General features: G+C 39.0%; 2 protein-coding genes across 2 annotated transcripts; one reads left to right on the top strand and one right to left on the bottom strand.

The window, feature by feature from the left end:
* The first annotated feature begins 4594 nt into the window (after positions 1–4594).
* On the top strand, positions 4595–5677 carry LOC118836639 (olfactory receptor 52I1-like). The gene has a single exon (XM_036743878.1). The coding sequence runs from the start codon at positions 4628–4630 to the stop codon at positions 5675–5677; it is 1050 nt and encodes a 349-aa protein (XP_036599773.1). The 5' UTR covers positions 4595–4627.
* Positions 5678–12655: 6978 nt separating this feature from the next.
* Positions 12656–13621, bottom strand: LOC118835884 (olfactory receptor 51G2-like). Its single transcript, XM_036743177.1, has one exon. The coding sequence runs from the start codon at positions 13619–13621 to the stop codon at positions 12656–12658; it is 966 nt and encodes a 321-aa protein (XP_036599072.1).
* Positions 13622–14500: the final 879 nt, after the last annotated feature.

Raw genomic sequence — 14500 nt, 5'->3', positions numbered from 1 at the left:
AAAGATCAAAGATCATAATAATTACAGCTCTTCATCATTAGAATATGCTGTTTCATAAGGTGATAAGTTCCCTATCTTTGGAAGTCTTCAAACAAGGTCTTGTATGATAAGTTGTCAGTGATGCTATAAAGAGGATTTCTCTTTGGATATGAGTTCCATGACAGGGTCTCTGAGACCTTCCATCTCTAAGACTTTATTATCATCACCAGCTCTTTCAACTTGTTCCCATAACACCACTGATATATGTTCTGCTCCATGCCTCCCCCAAACCTCACATATTTTGTAGTCTTTTGTTTTAAGGTTAACTCACTACGAATACCTCCCCCACTACTATTTAAATCTTTGGCAAGGTAAACATGTCATTGTCTCTTTAGATTACCATGGTTTTATGAAAAGAAAACTATATGAAAATGTATGTTACAAACCATTTGGTTCCAGTGATTTAATCTCTATCTTCTTTTTAGATTGATGCTAATGGTGACCTCGGAGAATTATTACAGTCAAAAGAACATGAAGGAAAAATTGTGGTAACCTTTGAGTAACCTGTTTTTACAGATAAATGTCCTCTAACACTTTGTCTAATATCTATTTAATTCATAAAAAGGGCTGAAGAGTAAACCTTGAGAGCTACAGACTAGTGAGTATCATTACCTCTTGAGACAAGTTGATAGGACATATAATATAATAGGCATAGGATCATTGTGTTCTAATGCATATGATAGATAGGAAACTCCCTCCCTTTCTATAAGTCATAAAAGTGACTGTGATCCATGTTAGTGGAAAGAGTTCCCTATTCTGACAAAATTATAATTCCTTCATTAATTTGCATATATGATATATAGTTTCTGCCAGGAAATCATGACTAACAAGTAGATTACTTGATTTCAGTGTAATTTTGCTACGTGGATCCCATGGAACCAATGGAGGTAGATTTTGTATTTTTAAAAAAGGCTTGACCAAGATTAAATATTTTAATGATTTTTTTTGCATGTGAAATCACTATGACACCATGTGGTGCAATACAGGTGTGTTTCTTGTGTCTTCTGAGGATGAAAATTTGTCAACAATGCACCCATTTCTGTTCCATGCAATGACTTTTTTCTTCTTCAGTCCTCCAGGACATTTTATATCACTTTAAAATTTTTAAACAGCTTGTAGTACATGGTACACAATAACATCTCCAACTTTTTGCAAGTAATGTAGTTAAGCCAGGTCTGGTATTATCTGAGAACTCAAAGTGAAGAGACATGTATTGGAATGGTGAAAAGTTGGTCAGTAGCTTTCCTTTCATATAGACACATGGTAGACAGTGCATTGATAGAATGATATTCCAAACGATGCCTAAAATTGTTGACTGTGAACTCTTAAATTGCCTGAGACAATACATTGTAGAGTGGGTGCTATTTTCATTGGTAGACAAAATTTCTTCCTTGGGGTTTCCCTATATCACTGAAATTACAGGTCTTCTGTCTCTGTCCACCTTCTCCTTCTAAAATGTGTCACTTACTATGCTAGATGCTGAGAATACAGAGACAAAAATAACAAGATTACCTGCCCTCAAGGAAGTTCAGTAGAACCTAGTAAGGTAAGGAAAATGACATGAATACAGATTAGTAAATATTTATGTATATGCCAATCAAGTTACCTAATGAGTAAAGTAATATAAATTGCTTTTCTAAGGTTAGCAAGCTGGAAATCCACTAACTGGAAAATGACAATTACAGAGATTTCTGCTGTTGGGTGTAAAAGGCTTGACCATTCACTCCCTTTCCATTTTCTTCTCTCAACTTTATCAAAGCCTTGGAGAAAGGAATTAGGAAACAGGAAACTGGACAGATAATTTAATTCTTCTCCATTCAGTTTAAAAATGGTCTATTATTAAGAATCCCTTTACACCCCCCAAAATCTAGCTTATCTTGATTCCCGCCCCTCTCCACCATGTTACCTTATTGCCTCTAATCCACAGTGGAAGCAGAAATCTCACCTGAAAATTTTCTAATCTTGACTTTCTCTGTGCCTTTTCACAGAGGATTGAGGGGTGGCAAGAGGGAACACCAACACAGAGATAACTTTCCTTATTTGACTGAAAGTAGACCTTTAGAGTTTAAGCATCTTTAAGAGTGATATCATAAAATGCTGATAATTGGAGAGGGATGTAGACATACTTAGAGATGTAAGAGACCTTAGAGATGATCTCTCCAAAGTTATCATTTTACAGATGTTGAAAATGAAGTCCAATAAGTAATTTGTTCAAGGGACATGCAAGTAGGAAGCAAGCAGCAGAGGAAATATTTGAACCCAGGTCATTTGATTTCAAATACAGCACTTTTTTCACTGTACGGTGGGGCCCATGTATCCCTTTGTTACTCAGTTAGCAAGAATTTATTTAGTGCTCACATTATGTAGAGTGATTCAATATGCAAAATATGCTTTGTAGGCAATCTGAGAGGGAAAACCTGGAAGAGAGAAGTGAGGCAAAGACGACAGCATGAAAGGCCTCCTGTAGAAGGTGGGATTGGAGATAAATTTGGATGAAGGCCAGGGAAACTGAGATGTAACAGTGAGCAAGAAAACTATTCCTGGTCTTTAGGACAGTGGCCGAAAAGGAACAGAGATGGAACATAAAGTGTTATATTTGAGGAATAGCAAATAAGTAGGAAGAGTTATATCATAAAGTACATGGAGAATGGTAAAATGAAAGAAGACTATAATGTTAGGAAGAGATCAGTTTGTAAAGACTTTTAAGTTCCAAATCAAGGACTTTAAATTTGATGCAGGAGGTAATAAGGACCCACCGGTATTGGTTGAGTTGAGTGGTGACATGGTCAGACCTATACTTGAGGAATATCACTTGGCAGCCACGTGGAGGATAGCTGTGAATGGAGAAAGACTTGACAGGGAGACCAATTAGAAGACTATTACAGTAGTTCAGGCAAGAGGTGATAATGGCCTGAACTAGGAGGATGTATTCTGAGTGGAGAGTAGGTGACATATAGGAGAAATTCTCTGAAGATGAAGACAACAAGATTTGGCAATCACTTGAATATGTGGAGAGAGGAATTAAGAATGACTTTGAGGTTTGTGCTTGGGTGACTATTATAATGATGGAATGCTCAACAGCAATAGGGAAATTAGGAATGCAGATTAGGTTTGGGGAGAAAGATGAGTTCCTTTTTGGATATGTAGAATTTGAGATGTCAATGAATCATCCAGTTCAAGAGATTGAATTAATAGTTGGTGATGTGGGTCTGGGGCTCAGGAAAGACAATAAAGGTAGGGACATAATTCTGGGGAATATGCATATGTATATGTGCACATATATGTAAATATATACTGATAATATCTATAGCATATGTGTGGCCTAATCAGCTACCAATTACCAAATGTGATAGTATAGGGGAAAAGAGAAGAGCACCAATAACAGCCTTGGGAGACACTTGTAGTTAGCAGGCATCACATAGATTGAAATTCTTTGAAATTCATCAAAAGTGCATGAAGGTGGACAGAGAGGTAGGAGGAGAACCAAGGGAGAACATTGTCATTAAAACAACAACAACAAACAAACAAACCAAAAACTAAAGAAAGAATATCCAGAGGCAGGTTATCAAAATCATCAAATGCTTGGAGATAAGTAAAACAAAAAAGGTTGAGGATTGAGAAAAAGCCATAAAATCTGGCAATTGAGAGAACATTGACAAGCAGAATGATTTCAGAAAAACCTGGAAAGACTTACACGAACTGATGCGTAGTGAAGTAAATAGAACCAGGAGAATGTTGTACACAGTAACAGCAATATTGTTCAATGAAGAACTGTGAATGACTTAGCTATTCTCAGCAATTCCAAAACAATCCCAAACAACTAGTGATGAAGCATATAATCTGCCTTCAGAGAAAGAATTGATATTGACTGAATACAGACAAAAGCATGCTAATTTTCACTTTCATTCATTTTTTCTTTTATTTGAGTCTTCTTGTACAAAAAAACTAATATGGAAATGTTTTACATAATTGCACATGTATAAACTGATTGCTTACCATCTCACGGAGGGGGGAAGGGAGGTATAGAATTCGGAACTCAAAACTTTAAATAAAAATGTTTAAAAATTTGGTTAATAAAAGAGATCATTGGTAACTTTGTATGGAGCAGTTTCAGCAGAATAATGAGGCCAGAATCCATCCTGCAGAGGGTTTGGAAGTAGATGATGTGACAAATATTACTGGCAACACTTTAGGAAGGAAGCAAAATCCTGAGGAGATGGAACAGGTGATTGGTTAGGTGATCTGCAGTGGAAAAAGGTATATGTAGAAGATATACTTCCCATCTCCCTCATTCTCTGGCCCTACCAGGTAGTTTTGCGGGAGAGCTGAGCTAGAAAATGGAACATGCCTCAGTCAATGGTACTGATGAAGGTATACAAGTCAGGGGCAGGAGTCCTGAATTATTCTTATTCTTAGGCCACCTACATGGGCCAGGATCTCAGAGTGACCAGAAGGAAGTCAGGCAAAATTACATGATCATAGAGAGGATCTATGCTCTTTCCCAAGACTACATTCAGACTGTTGTCTCTAGCTTTTGACCTTTGATGAACTTTGTCTTTCTAGCCACAGTAAAGAACTCTCTTCTGTGATGCTGGGCTCTCCCTCCAACCACACACCACCAAATGCTGCCACTTTCATCCTTGCGGGTGTCCCAGGATTGGAGGCAATCCACCTTTGGCTGGCAGTTCCACTGAGTGTCATGTACACTGTGGCCCTACTAGGAAACATCCTTATCCTGACTGTGATCTGGGCAGACCCAGGCCTGCATGAGCCAATGTACTATTTCTTATGTGTCTTAGCTGCTGTGGATATTATCATGTCAACCTCTGTGGCCCCCAAAATGCTGACTATTTTCTTTTCAGGAAATGGTGTCATTGGCTTTACCACCTGCTTCATTCAGATGTACATTGTCCATGCAGCAACAGCTGTGGAGACAGGGTTGCTTCTGTCAATGGCCTTTGATCGCTATGTGGCCATCTGCAAACCGTTGCACTACCAGACCATCCTCACACCTCAGAAAATGCTGGGCATTGGTGTGGCCATTATGGTGAGAGCAATTATGGTCATGACCCCACTGAGTTGGTTGGTAGTCCATCTGCCATATTGTAGTTCCCATATCATCCTTCATTCCTACTGTGAGCACATGGCTGTAGCCAAATTAGCATGTGCCAACCATATGCCCAGCAGTCTCTATAGCTTGATTGCCTCCTTTATCATTGTAGGCTTTGATGTGACTTTTATAGCTACTTCCTACAGTCTAATCCTCCGGGCTGTGTTCAACCTGTCCTCCCAAGATGCTCGGTTCAAGGCACTCAGCACATGTGGTTCCCATGTGAGTGTCATGGTCCTTTACTACCTACCTGCTATGGTATCCATCTACATGGCTTGGTTGGGGCAGGACATGGTGCCCCTGAATGCTCAGGTGCTACTGGCTGATTTTTACCTCGTTATCCCTCCTATGCTAAATCCTCTCATCTATGGCCTAAAGACAAAGAGGATTCGGGAGAGGGTGTGGAATACAGTGGCCATCACCTTCACAGGTCCTAAGTGCCTGAATCCCAAGAAAGAGAAAAGACCTAAGCAGGTATTTGCTGTAGAGCATACTGGATCCATGTCAGGGGCAGAGGCACAAGAGTAAATTGGAATGTTGAAACGTTGCCTTAATGGCTTGATATACGCATTCTTTCCCAGCTGAATCCAGATAAGTGCTACAATGGTTCATAAGTCGTTTTTCACACTAATGTCATTTCAGACACTGAGATAACTAGATTTATTGTCTTGGATGTTGAATGCTTTTTTAGTCTTCAGCCTTTTGAATTGCAAATACTTCTAGGAGGGGCTTTAGTAACTATTATCCATCACTATTCCAACCCTTCTATGTTTTACTTCCTACAGCTATCACAGGAGATTTGCCTAGGGTTCATTTAAATTGTTACTTAATCATAATGTGACACAAATTCAAAGTTATATTAAAAAATTAGTCTGTTTTGGTCCATCTTATGCCCATAAATTAGGGAATAGGAAAATAAGTTTTGGTGCATAAATATAATCAAATATTATTGTATTGTAGATATGTATAAGTTTGAGGAAGTGAAAGAAGCATGGGAAGATTCATATTAACTGATGTAGGATAAATATACATAATAGTTATACAAATGTAAGCAGAAAGAACAACAAAAGAAATTGAGTAATGACTAAGCATGGCCCTGGCTAAAAGTTGAGAAAACATACCTCTCCATTCTCTGCAGACATTGGGACAACATCGATGTGGAATTTGAAATGTTCTATTGGACATGATGGAGGTATTGGCTCATTTCTTTGAACAACCCTTTTCCCTTCTCTTTCTTTTTTTTTAATCTTCATCACATAGGATGATTCTCTGTGTGAGGAGGAAGTGGAAAGGGATATATTCAGAAATAAAGAATGAGGCAAAATAATACAAAAGCAAAAGATACCAATAATACTTAAAAATATGAAGTCTATCCCATAGCTCCTACTGTAAAAAAAATAAGAGATAATTGCAGAATTCGGTAAAAAACAAAACTAGAAGTTCTGAAATATTTAATGTGGAGCAATGTTGACAGGAATCAACAATATGGTATGGGGAAAAAATATTACAATCTTAGGCTGTAATGAGGGAGACATCCTGTCCAATTCAAGGTGGTTGATAGACCCCATTAAGATTATTGTATTAAGAACTACGCACCATTCAGAATAAATGATAAGCTGGAAAGGAGGAGAAACAAGGGTGCTGAAGTCTTGCTCTCTGAGCAATGGTGGAAGAAATTGGATACATTTAGTCTAGAGCAGAAACAGCTTCAATCTTTTTTTTTCAGAATTTTATTTTTAAAGTTTCTCCATGATAGGCTAATTGGAGAAGACTGGGGTTGGTAGCTTTTGGGCTTATGTATTCAAGAAAATCAAGTACAGAGCTGCTTCCTGTGTGACCGAAGATGAGGCATCAAATCAGTGACACATATGAGAGCAGAGCCTCATGTATGCATCTCCCAGACTAGCATTTCAAGATAGGCACAACAGAATGCTTATATAGAGAGGGAATGGGAAATAAGGGAGAAAGTACATGCACAGGTATTTACAGAATAGTAAAAAACATGTTCCTTTTCACTGGAAGCCTTTGAGCAAAGGCTGGATGGTCATTCACTGTATATGCTATAGAAGAGAGTCTTGTACAAATATATTTGGATGAGATAGGCTCTGAGGTTCTTTTCAAATTTGAAATTCTGTGATTGTGTGAAATTAATTATCTGCCAATCAACAAGCATTTACTTAAGGGTTTACTATTTGCCAGTCACTGTTTTAAGTGAGAGGGATACAAAGAAAGGCAAAGACAGTCCCTGCCCTCAAAGAGTTTATGTTTTAATGGAGGAAGACAACATGTAACTAAATAGTTCCATAAAGGATATGTATAGAATTGATGGAAAATAATATTTGAGGGGAATTCTCCAGCACCTAAAGGAATCAGGAAAGGTCTCTTGCTGAAGGTTTTCTTTGGAGTTTTGAAAGAGGTGAGGGATCTTAAGAGGTAAATATGAAGAGGCAGAGAATTCTAGACATGAAATTCCAGACATCCAAGGGTATGTTGGAGCCAGCTCTAACTAGCAACCTAATTGTTAAATTTCCCAGCATAAGTATTTGTACTTCAGAAATTGAAAATACAAATCATCTTGATTTCTTTGTTTTGTTGTTTTTCTTGATTTAAGGAAGTGTTACTAAAGCAGATTAAACTTAAAAGTATGTGTGCATATATTTTCCCCCATACCATTTACCAGAACACCCTTAAAAAGCCCTACAAATATTGCTTGAGCTTTGGAAATGTTCAATAGAAGCTTTAGACAATGAAGTCATCACCAGACTGGATGCCTGGTAACTGTAGGATAATAATAATAATAATAATAATAATAATAATAACAATGAAGATGATGATGAAAGCTAGCATTTATATAGTACTTTGAAATTTGCAAAGTGTTTTGTATCAATTATCTCATTTGAGCTTCACAGCACTCTGAGTTACATCCAATGCAAAGGTATGGTATTGATAAACAGGATATTTATTATGTGTAAGAATATCTGCTAATCAAGTTACTTATTGGATGAGGCAATTTAAGTTGCTTTGTAAAGTTGTAAATCCACTAATTGGAAAATGACAATCACAGGAATTTATGCTGTTGGGTGTAAAAGGCTTGGGTATTCACTTCCTTTTCTTCTCCTCCTCTCAGCTTTGTCAAAGCTTTGGGGAGATGAATAAGGAAGCAGAAAATTGGACAGATAAATATAGCCTTTTCACTAATTCAATTTAATTCTACTCCACTCAGGTAAACAAATATTTATTATTAACAATCCCTAGTTTTCTGCCTCTCACCCATATCAGGTTTTAGTGCTCCCCATAACTACCTTGTTTTATTTTAAATATATTTTGCATGTGCTTATATGGTTACATGTCCTCTTCCCCAATACAATGTAAGTGCCATGAGGGCAAGGGCTGTTTCATTTCTGACTTTTTATTATGTGATTGATGTATCAATTAATGAAAGGTCTATTATATGCAATCCATTATCAGTGGGATTCTTGACAGGAAATGAACATGGGCTGATCATTTTCCAGAAGTGAAAGATAAAATATAAATAGTCTTGCAGAATGGCACACCATTTTTCGTGAAGTATGAAGAAAGGCAAATGAGGAACATCAGAGTATTGCCTGCACTCAATGTGGAGGATTTACAGAGACACAAAAATCCCATGGGACAAGAAGGTGTGAAAGGTTTTGACATGGACCAGTGCTTGGATGTATCTATATTGATGAGATGATAGATCTAGTGAAGTAGAACTGACATTTGAGCAAGACATTGTGCTGAGTAGAATATTTTTAGACTAGAGGTTTCTTGAGGTCAGGGATTTAAAGAAATTTATCTCGATATTTTCCTTGTCCTCATATTCTGCCTTTTATTATGGTTCATCTCCATTAGTAACAATCATTTATTAAACACTTGGTATATGCCAAAAATTGGTGCTAAGCACTGGAAATACAGAGAAAAGACAAAATGTTGCCAGTCCTCAAGTTGCTTACATTCTAAGAGAGAAGACAACAGGTAAATAACTATGAATGTGTAAAACCTATACTGTACAAATGGGAGGCATTAACAGGGAAGGACTAGGAAGGGATTCCTGCAGAGGTGGGATTTGAGCTGTGTTGAAAGAAGTCAAGGAAGCCAGGACATGAAAAAGGAAAACATTATAGGCATGGAAATTCATGGAATTTCACCCTATTAAAAGGCACAGAATTGGAAATGGAGTTTTCTGTCTGAGGAACAGCAAGAAGGCCAGTGTTGCTGGAATGAAGAGTACTCAGAGAGGAAGAAAGTTTAAGTCAATCTTTATGCAGGAGAATTTGAGGGAGAGGCCAATTTCAACTGGACAGGGCAATCAGGGAAAGTTTCATAGAGGAAAAGGGCCCCTGCTCTGAGCTCTGAAGGAAGATGGCAGCATAGTACATTATAAAAAGTCCTCTAGCAATCAGAGAACCTGGGTTCAAATCCTTCCTCTCATGTTTACTGCCTGTTGACCTTGAAAGAGTCACTTAGCCTCCATGGGCCTCAATTCCCTCAATTGTAAAATGAGATAATTGGACTAGATGGTCTCTGTGGGTCTCTTCTACCTTTAGATCTAGGATCATACATAGATTTCCATTAATGAATTTTGCATCAAATTGTGCTCTACAAGCAACATATGCTTTAAAAATGTAAATTGTTTTGCATGGTCTCTGGAAATGATTAATAGCAAATGAAGATACAACAAAATTAAGGGAGAACTAATAATCAAGTTTGGCGAGAATATAGGATGCGTGAAGGGGAAAGAGATTAAAAAGGCTGGAAAGGGAAGCTGGAGGCAAATTATAGAAGACCATTCAAACGCTAGGCTGACAAAAGAGTGTGCTTTACATCACAATAGGGAGCCAATGAAGGTTTCTGAGCCAGAGAGTGCCATGATCAGTCTTGTACTAGGAAGATAACTTTGGAAATTATGTAAGGGATGATAGAGAGTTAAGAGACCAACTGTAGGAAGGCCAATTGGGAGATATAATCATATTGCCTCTTCCTGAGTTCAGGCCTTTGTTTCTCATCTGAGTTATTTTGAATAGAGAGACATTCAGAGAGGTAGGTAAAAGATATTGCCATTGGCTTTTTTTCTCATCCAGTTGACAAGTCCAGTTGAGACTAAGACGACTGAGAGAGATTTCAAACCTAGTGGAAGCGGGAGTTTGGTTGGAGAAGGAATAGATCAAGAAAAATAGGAAGTTGGGAGGAAAGACAGGTTTTGAGTGGAAGATGATAAGATTTTTTCAGGTATCAGTGCAATATCAGGGGGAGAAATCCAGCAGGTGGCTGGACAGAAAAGCAAGATAAATTGTTTGCTTTAGGTTGTATCCCCTTTGCTAGTGCTGGCCTTTGTTTCATTCCTTTTACAAGCAAATTCAGGTGGGCTGTATTAAAGCCTAGAAAAAATGTGAAATACTTCAGGGATCCTTGAGGCTTCAGTGTCATATAAATATGGTAGTGGAGAGGATAGGAGAGAACTAATGCCAGTGGACAAAGTGAATTTCATCTCCCCATGAGGAAGTTTTTTCTAATAATCATCTTACCAACAATAGGATGGACTACTGAGGAGGTAGTGAGTTCTCCATCATGATATTCAAGTAGGGGGAGTTACTGGTCATGGGTGTTGTAAAGTGGATGGGGTCTCTTCCCTATGAGGCCTTTTCCAGTGGAAATGTTTTGATTCTGTGATATCTGTATCAGAGTAATGACCTAGGAAAATCATATTTCCTTCTTCTCTTCTGCCTCCCTTCTCTCCCCATCTTGGTGCCCAGCCCTATTCTTCTCCTTTCTCTGTGTTTATCCCATGTAGGGTAGAAAGATAAAGAGACTAGGGACTAGGAGAGGGCACCAGGTTTTCCTCATATCTAACCGTTTCATACCAGGCAGGACATAACTGTATGGTTGGGAGAAGGACTGGGAAAGGAGTGAGGGAGCAGAGCAAACACTACATAGTGTCAGTCTTCATATGCATAAATGTTACTTTGGAATAATATTAGTAATAATAATGATGATACTGGTTACAATAATAATATAGATAACAGCATTTGCCTTTGAAAAATACAAAGTATAGAACATTGTACCTGATTCTTCATAACATCCATCCCATGCCCAACATAAATAATATTCTTATTTTATAGAAAATGAAAGTGTGATGCAGAGAAAAGTTCAATAAACAGCTTATATGTGTTCTTAGAAAGTATAATTCCTGCCCATAGTGAACTTATAGTTTGGTTGAGGAGAGGGGAGAAGAAATATCTGTCTAGGAAAAAGAACCCATGTTTCCTTCCATGAACCTTGTAGTAGCACATAGGCCTGACCATACAGGTACTGCCAACTTGTCCAATGCCTATACGTAACATATCCCACTTTACAGATGCACACAAACACAATCTTTTTTTCACTGATCCCAACTATCTTGCCCATCACTCACTCACTTAATAATTGTCCCAAGATTCAGGAGAGGATTTGGAATGCTGATGCATTTGTAGCTACTCTTCCCAGGCCTAGACAAATCTTCAATGTGACCTCCTCATTCAGTTGGACTTCCATTCCACTCTGCTCCCAGGACCTAGGTGTTATACTCTCTATTCTCAGGATCTAAGCTTCCTGACTTATTATCTTGTGAGGAGAAACAAGTTCAGGATGTTTGGGTTTTAGGAGAGGAAATTTGGGTTAAGATACTTGGATTATAGAAGAGAAACAGTGCCTTCAACACTTCTTTCCCCCTCACTCATGTGATTGATACATTGAGGCCCTGACTGGGGAAATACCCAGCCTTCCTCTGGATATTTCTTCCATCTTGGACATACTGCGATTGGTGTTGAACTTGGAGCATGGCATTGAATGCTGTCATTCTCTCTCTGAGTCCTGCTTATCTGTCAAAGAAACCAGCAAATCGCCAATAATGAAACAAATATAGTGGATACAAGACTACCCTAAATATGTGACAGGAGGAGGCATCCTTACATTTAAATGTTTGGAGATCAGTTATAGGAAACAACCTCTCAATGATATCCTCTATCAATATTCACTGAAAGGTATGAAGTGTAGTGTCATAGGAAGAAAGAGAGGGAGAGAGAGAGGAAGGGAGGGAGGGAGAGACAAAGAATGAGAGGGAGAGAGAGAGAGAAAGAGAAAGAGAGAGAGAGAGAGAGAGAGAGAGAGAGAGAGAGAGAGAGAGAGAGAGAGAGAGAGAGAGGTGTTATTTTTAGAGACCTACAAGCAAAGATACTTCAGAGCACCCATCAGATTGGAATACTTTAGTCACTCCCACACTCCCACCCTTCCAAGAGTTTTAGGTGCTTAAAAATGAAAAAAATTTAGTTGATTTTGAGGTTTTGACGAGACTGTGTTTTCTCTGCTTCTTATTCCTTGATTATAAAAGATGCCATATATTCATGTCTCCCAACATGTAGTTACTCCAAGAAGTCCCCCTCAATTCCCCTGAGACAATCAAGCTGTTTAAGGTCATATACTTCCCTATCTGTTTTGGTGCTGTCCTCCTTAGGAGGTCTCAATTCTCTTATGCCAGAAGCGTCGCAAGAGACCTTCTCGGATCTGCTTGGACTTGATGCAATAGATAATGGGATTCATGAAGGGTGGGACCAAGAAATGTAGGTTAGCCATGAGCACAGCCAGAGCAGGGTACGTGTGTTTCTCAACACGATGTAGTATAGATAATCCCAACTTGGGCATGTAGAAAATAAGCACAATGCAGAGGTGTGAGACACATGTGTTAAGTGCCTTGAATCTCTCCTCAGGAGATGCAATGCCCAGCACCGTGCGGAGGATTAGCACATAGGAAACTACAATGAAAGTGGAATCAATACCCAAGGAGAGGAGTATGGAGACCAGGCCAAAGAAGCTGTTGATCTTAGTGTCAGAACAGGCTAGTCCAACTAGGTCACAGTGTAGGCAATAGCAATGAGAGAGGATACTGACTGAAGGGAAAGCCAGCCTCCTGAGCAGGATAGGACCTGGGATGTTGAGAATAACTGCCCTCACAAGAATCCCAGCCCCTACTTTGGCCATAGTTGAGTGGGTGAGGACTGAAGCATAGTGCAATGGATCTCTGATGGCGACAAAGCGGTCAAAGGCCATAGCCAGGAGCACACCTGACTCCACATAGGTGAAGGCATGGATGAAGAACATCTGGGTTGCACATAAGTCAAAGGGAAGCTCACGGGAACCCAGCCAGAAGAGCTGTACCATGGTGGGGAAGGTAGAGGCACAGAGACCTAGGTCAGAGGCTGCCAATACGGAAAGAAAGATGAACATGGGCTCATGGAGGCTGGGGTCTGTGCGGATCAGGAAGAGGATGGTGCTGTTACCCAGGATAGATATTATGCAGATCAGGTTGATAGGGATGGACACCCAGTGGTGAGAGGCCTCTAGGCCTGGAAAGCCTGTCAGCAAGAAGGTTGGGCGATCATAGCTGCTGGCATTGCAGGAAAAGATGGAAGGATCCATATTTGGAGATACCTTGCTCCCTAGGGGCAAAAGAATAAAGAGAGTGAATCAGAGCCCTTTCCAAATAATCTTATTCCGCTCTGGTACATCTCCATTCCCTCCTTTGCCTCTTCCTACTCTGCTTCTTTCGGCTCACAAAGGCATTGGTGTTCAGAACTTGGAGAGAGGGATAAGGGGGAGTAATGGACTAATATCAATGACAACCACATGCTCTAGAACTTGGCACAAGGCTTTCTATCCAGGCACCCCTCACCTAAGTTCTGAGCCCATCATATGAATTCACACCCACAATCACCCCATAGGTGTAGCTTAAGAAAAGCTCTCTTCCTTGTTCTAACCAGAGCCCAAAGTACCCTTTCTACCATCAAGCCTCCATAAAAATAGCCTTTTGTTAGAAAAGATAATTTTTTTGGTGGGGAGGGGAAGTTAAGGGACTTTGCCAAAGTTGTATAAATAGTAAACAGCATAGATGTGTTTGGAATGCAAAGCCTCTGATTTCAAATCTATTGCTCTGCCTGTTCTGCCACACTACCTCAAGGTGAATGTTAGAATTCATAAGGTTAAGTTATGGGGAGCTTGGGGGTGGAGGGATTTTTTTATATGGCACTAAAATAAGCCCTGAAATCTGTACAGTCTGAGCATTTCCCAAATCTCTTTTATTAATCGAGCTTTCCATCTATGTAAATCATCCACATATTGGTATTAGGCTGCTAGGAAGAGTTAAGAAATAATTTGGCCAGTTAAGAAGAGACATACCTAGTTATTCATCATTCATTTTTAAATATATTCAGTAATTCATTTATTTATATTAATTCATTTGTTCATTCATTCATTTATGTGTTTTCTTATTTCTTTATTCATTCTTTCATTTATCTATTT

This window comes from Trichosurus vulpecula, chromosome 2, assembly GCF_011100635.1.
Source record: "Trichosurus vulpecula isolate mTriVul1 chromosome 2, mTriVul1.pri, whole genome shotgun sequence".
NCBI classification, from domain to species: Eukaryota; Metazoa; Chordata; class Mammalia; order Diprotodontia; family Phalangeridae; genus Trichosurus; species Trichosurus vulpecula.
Note: the sequence above shows the minus strand (reverse complement) of the source record. Positions and strands in the feature narration are given on the sequence as shown.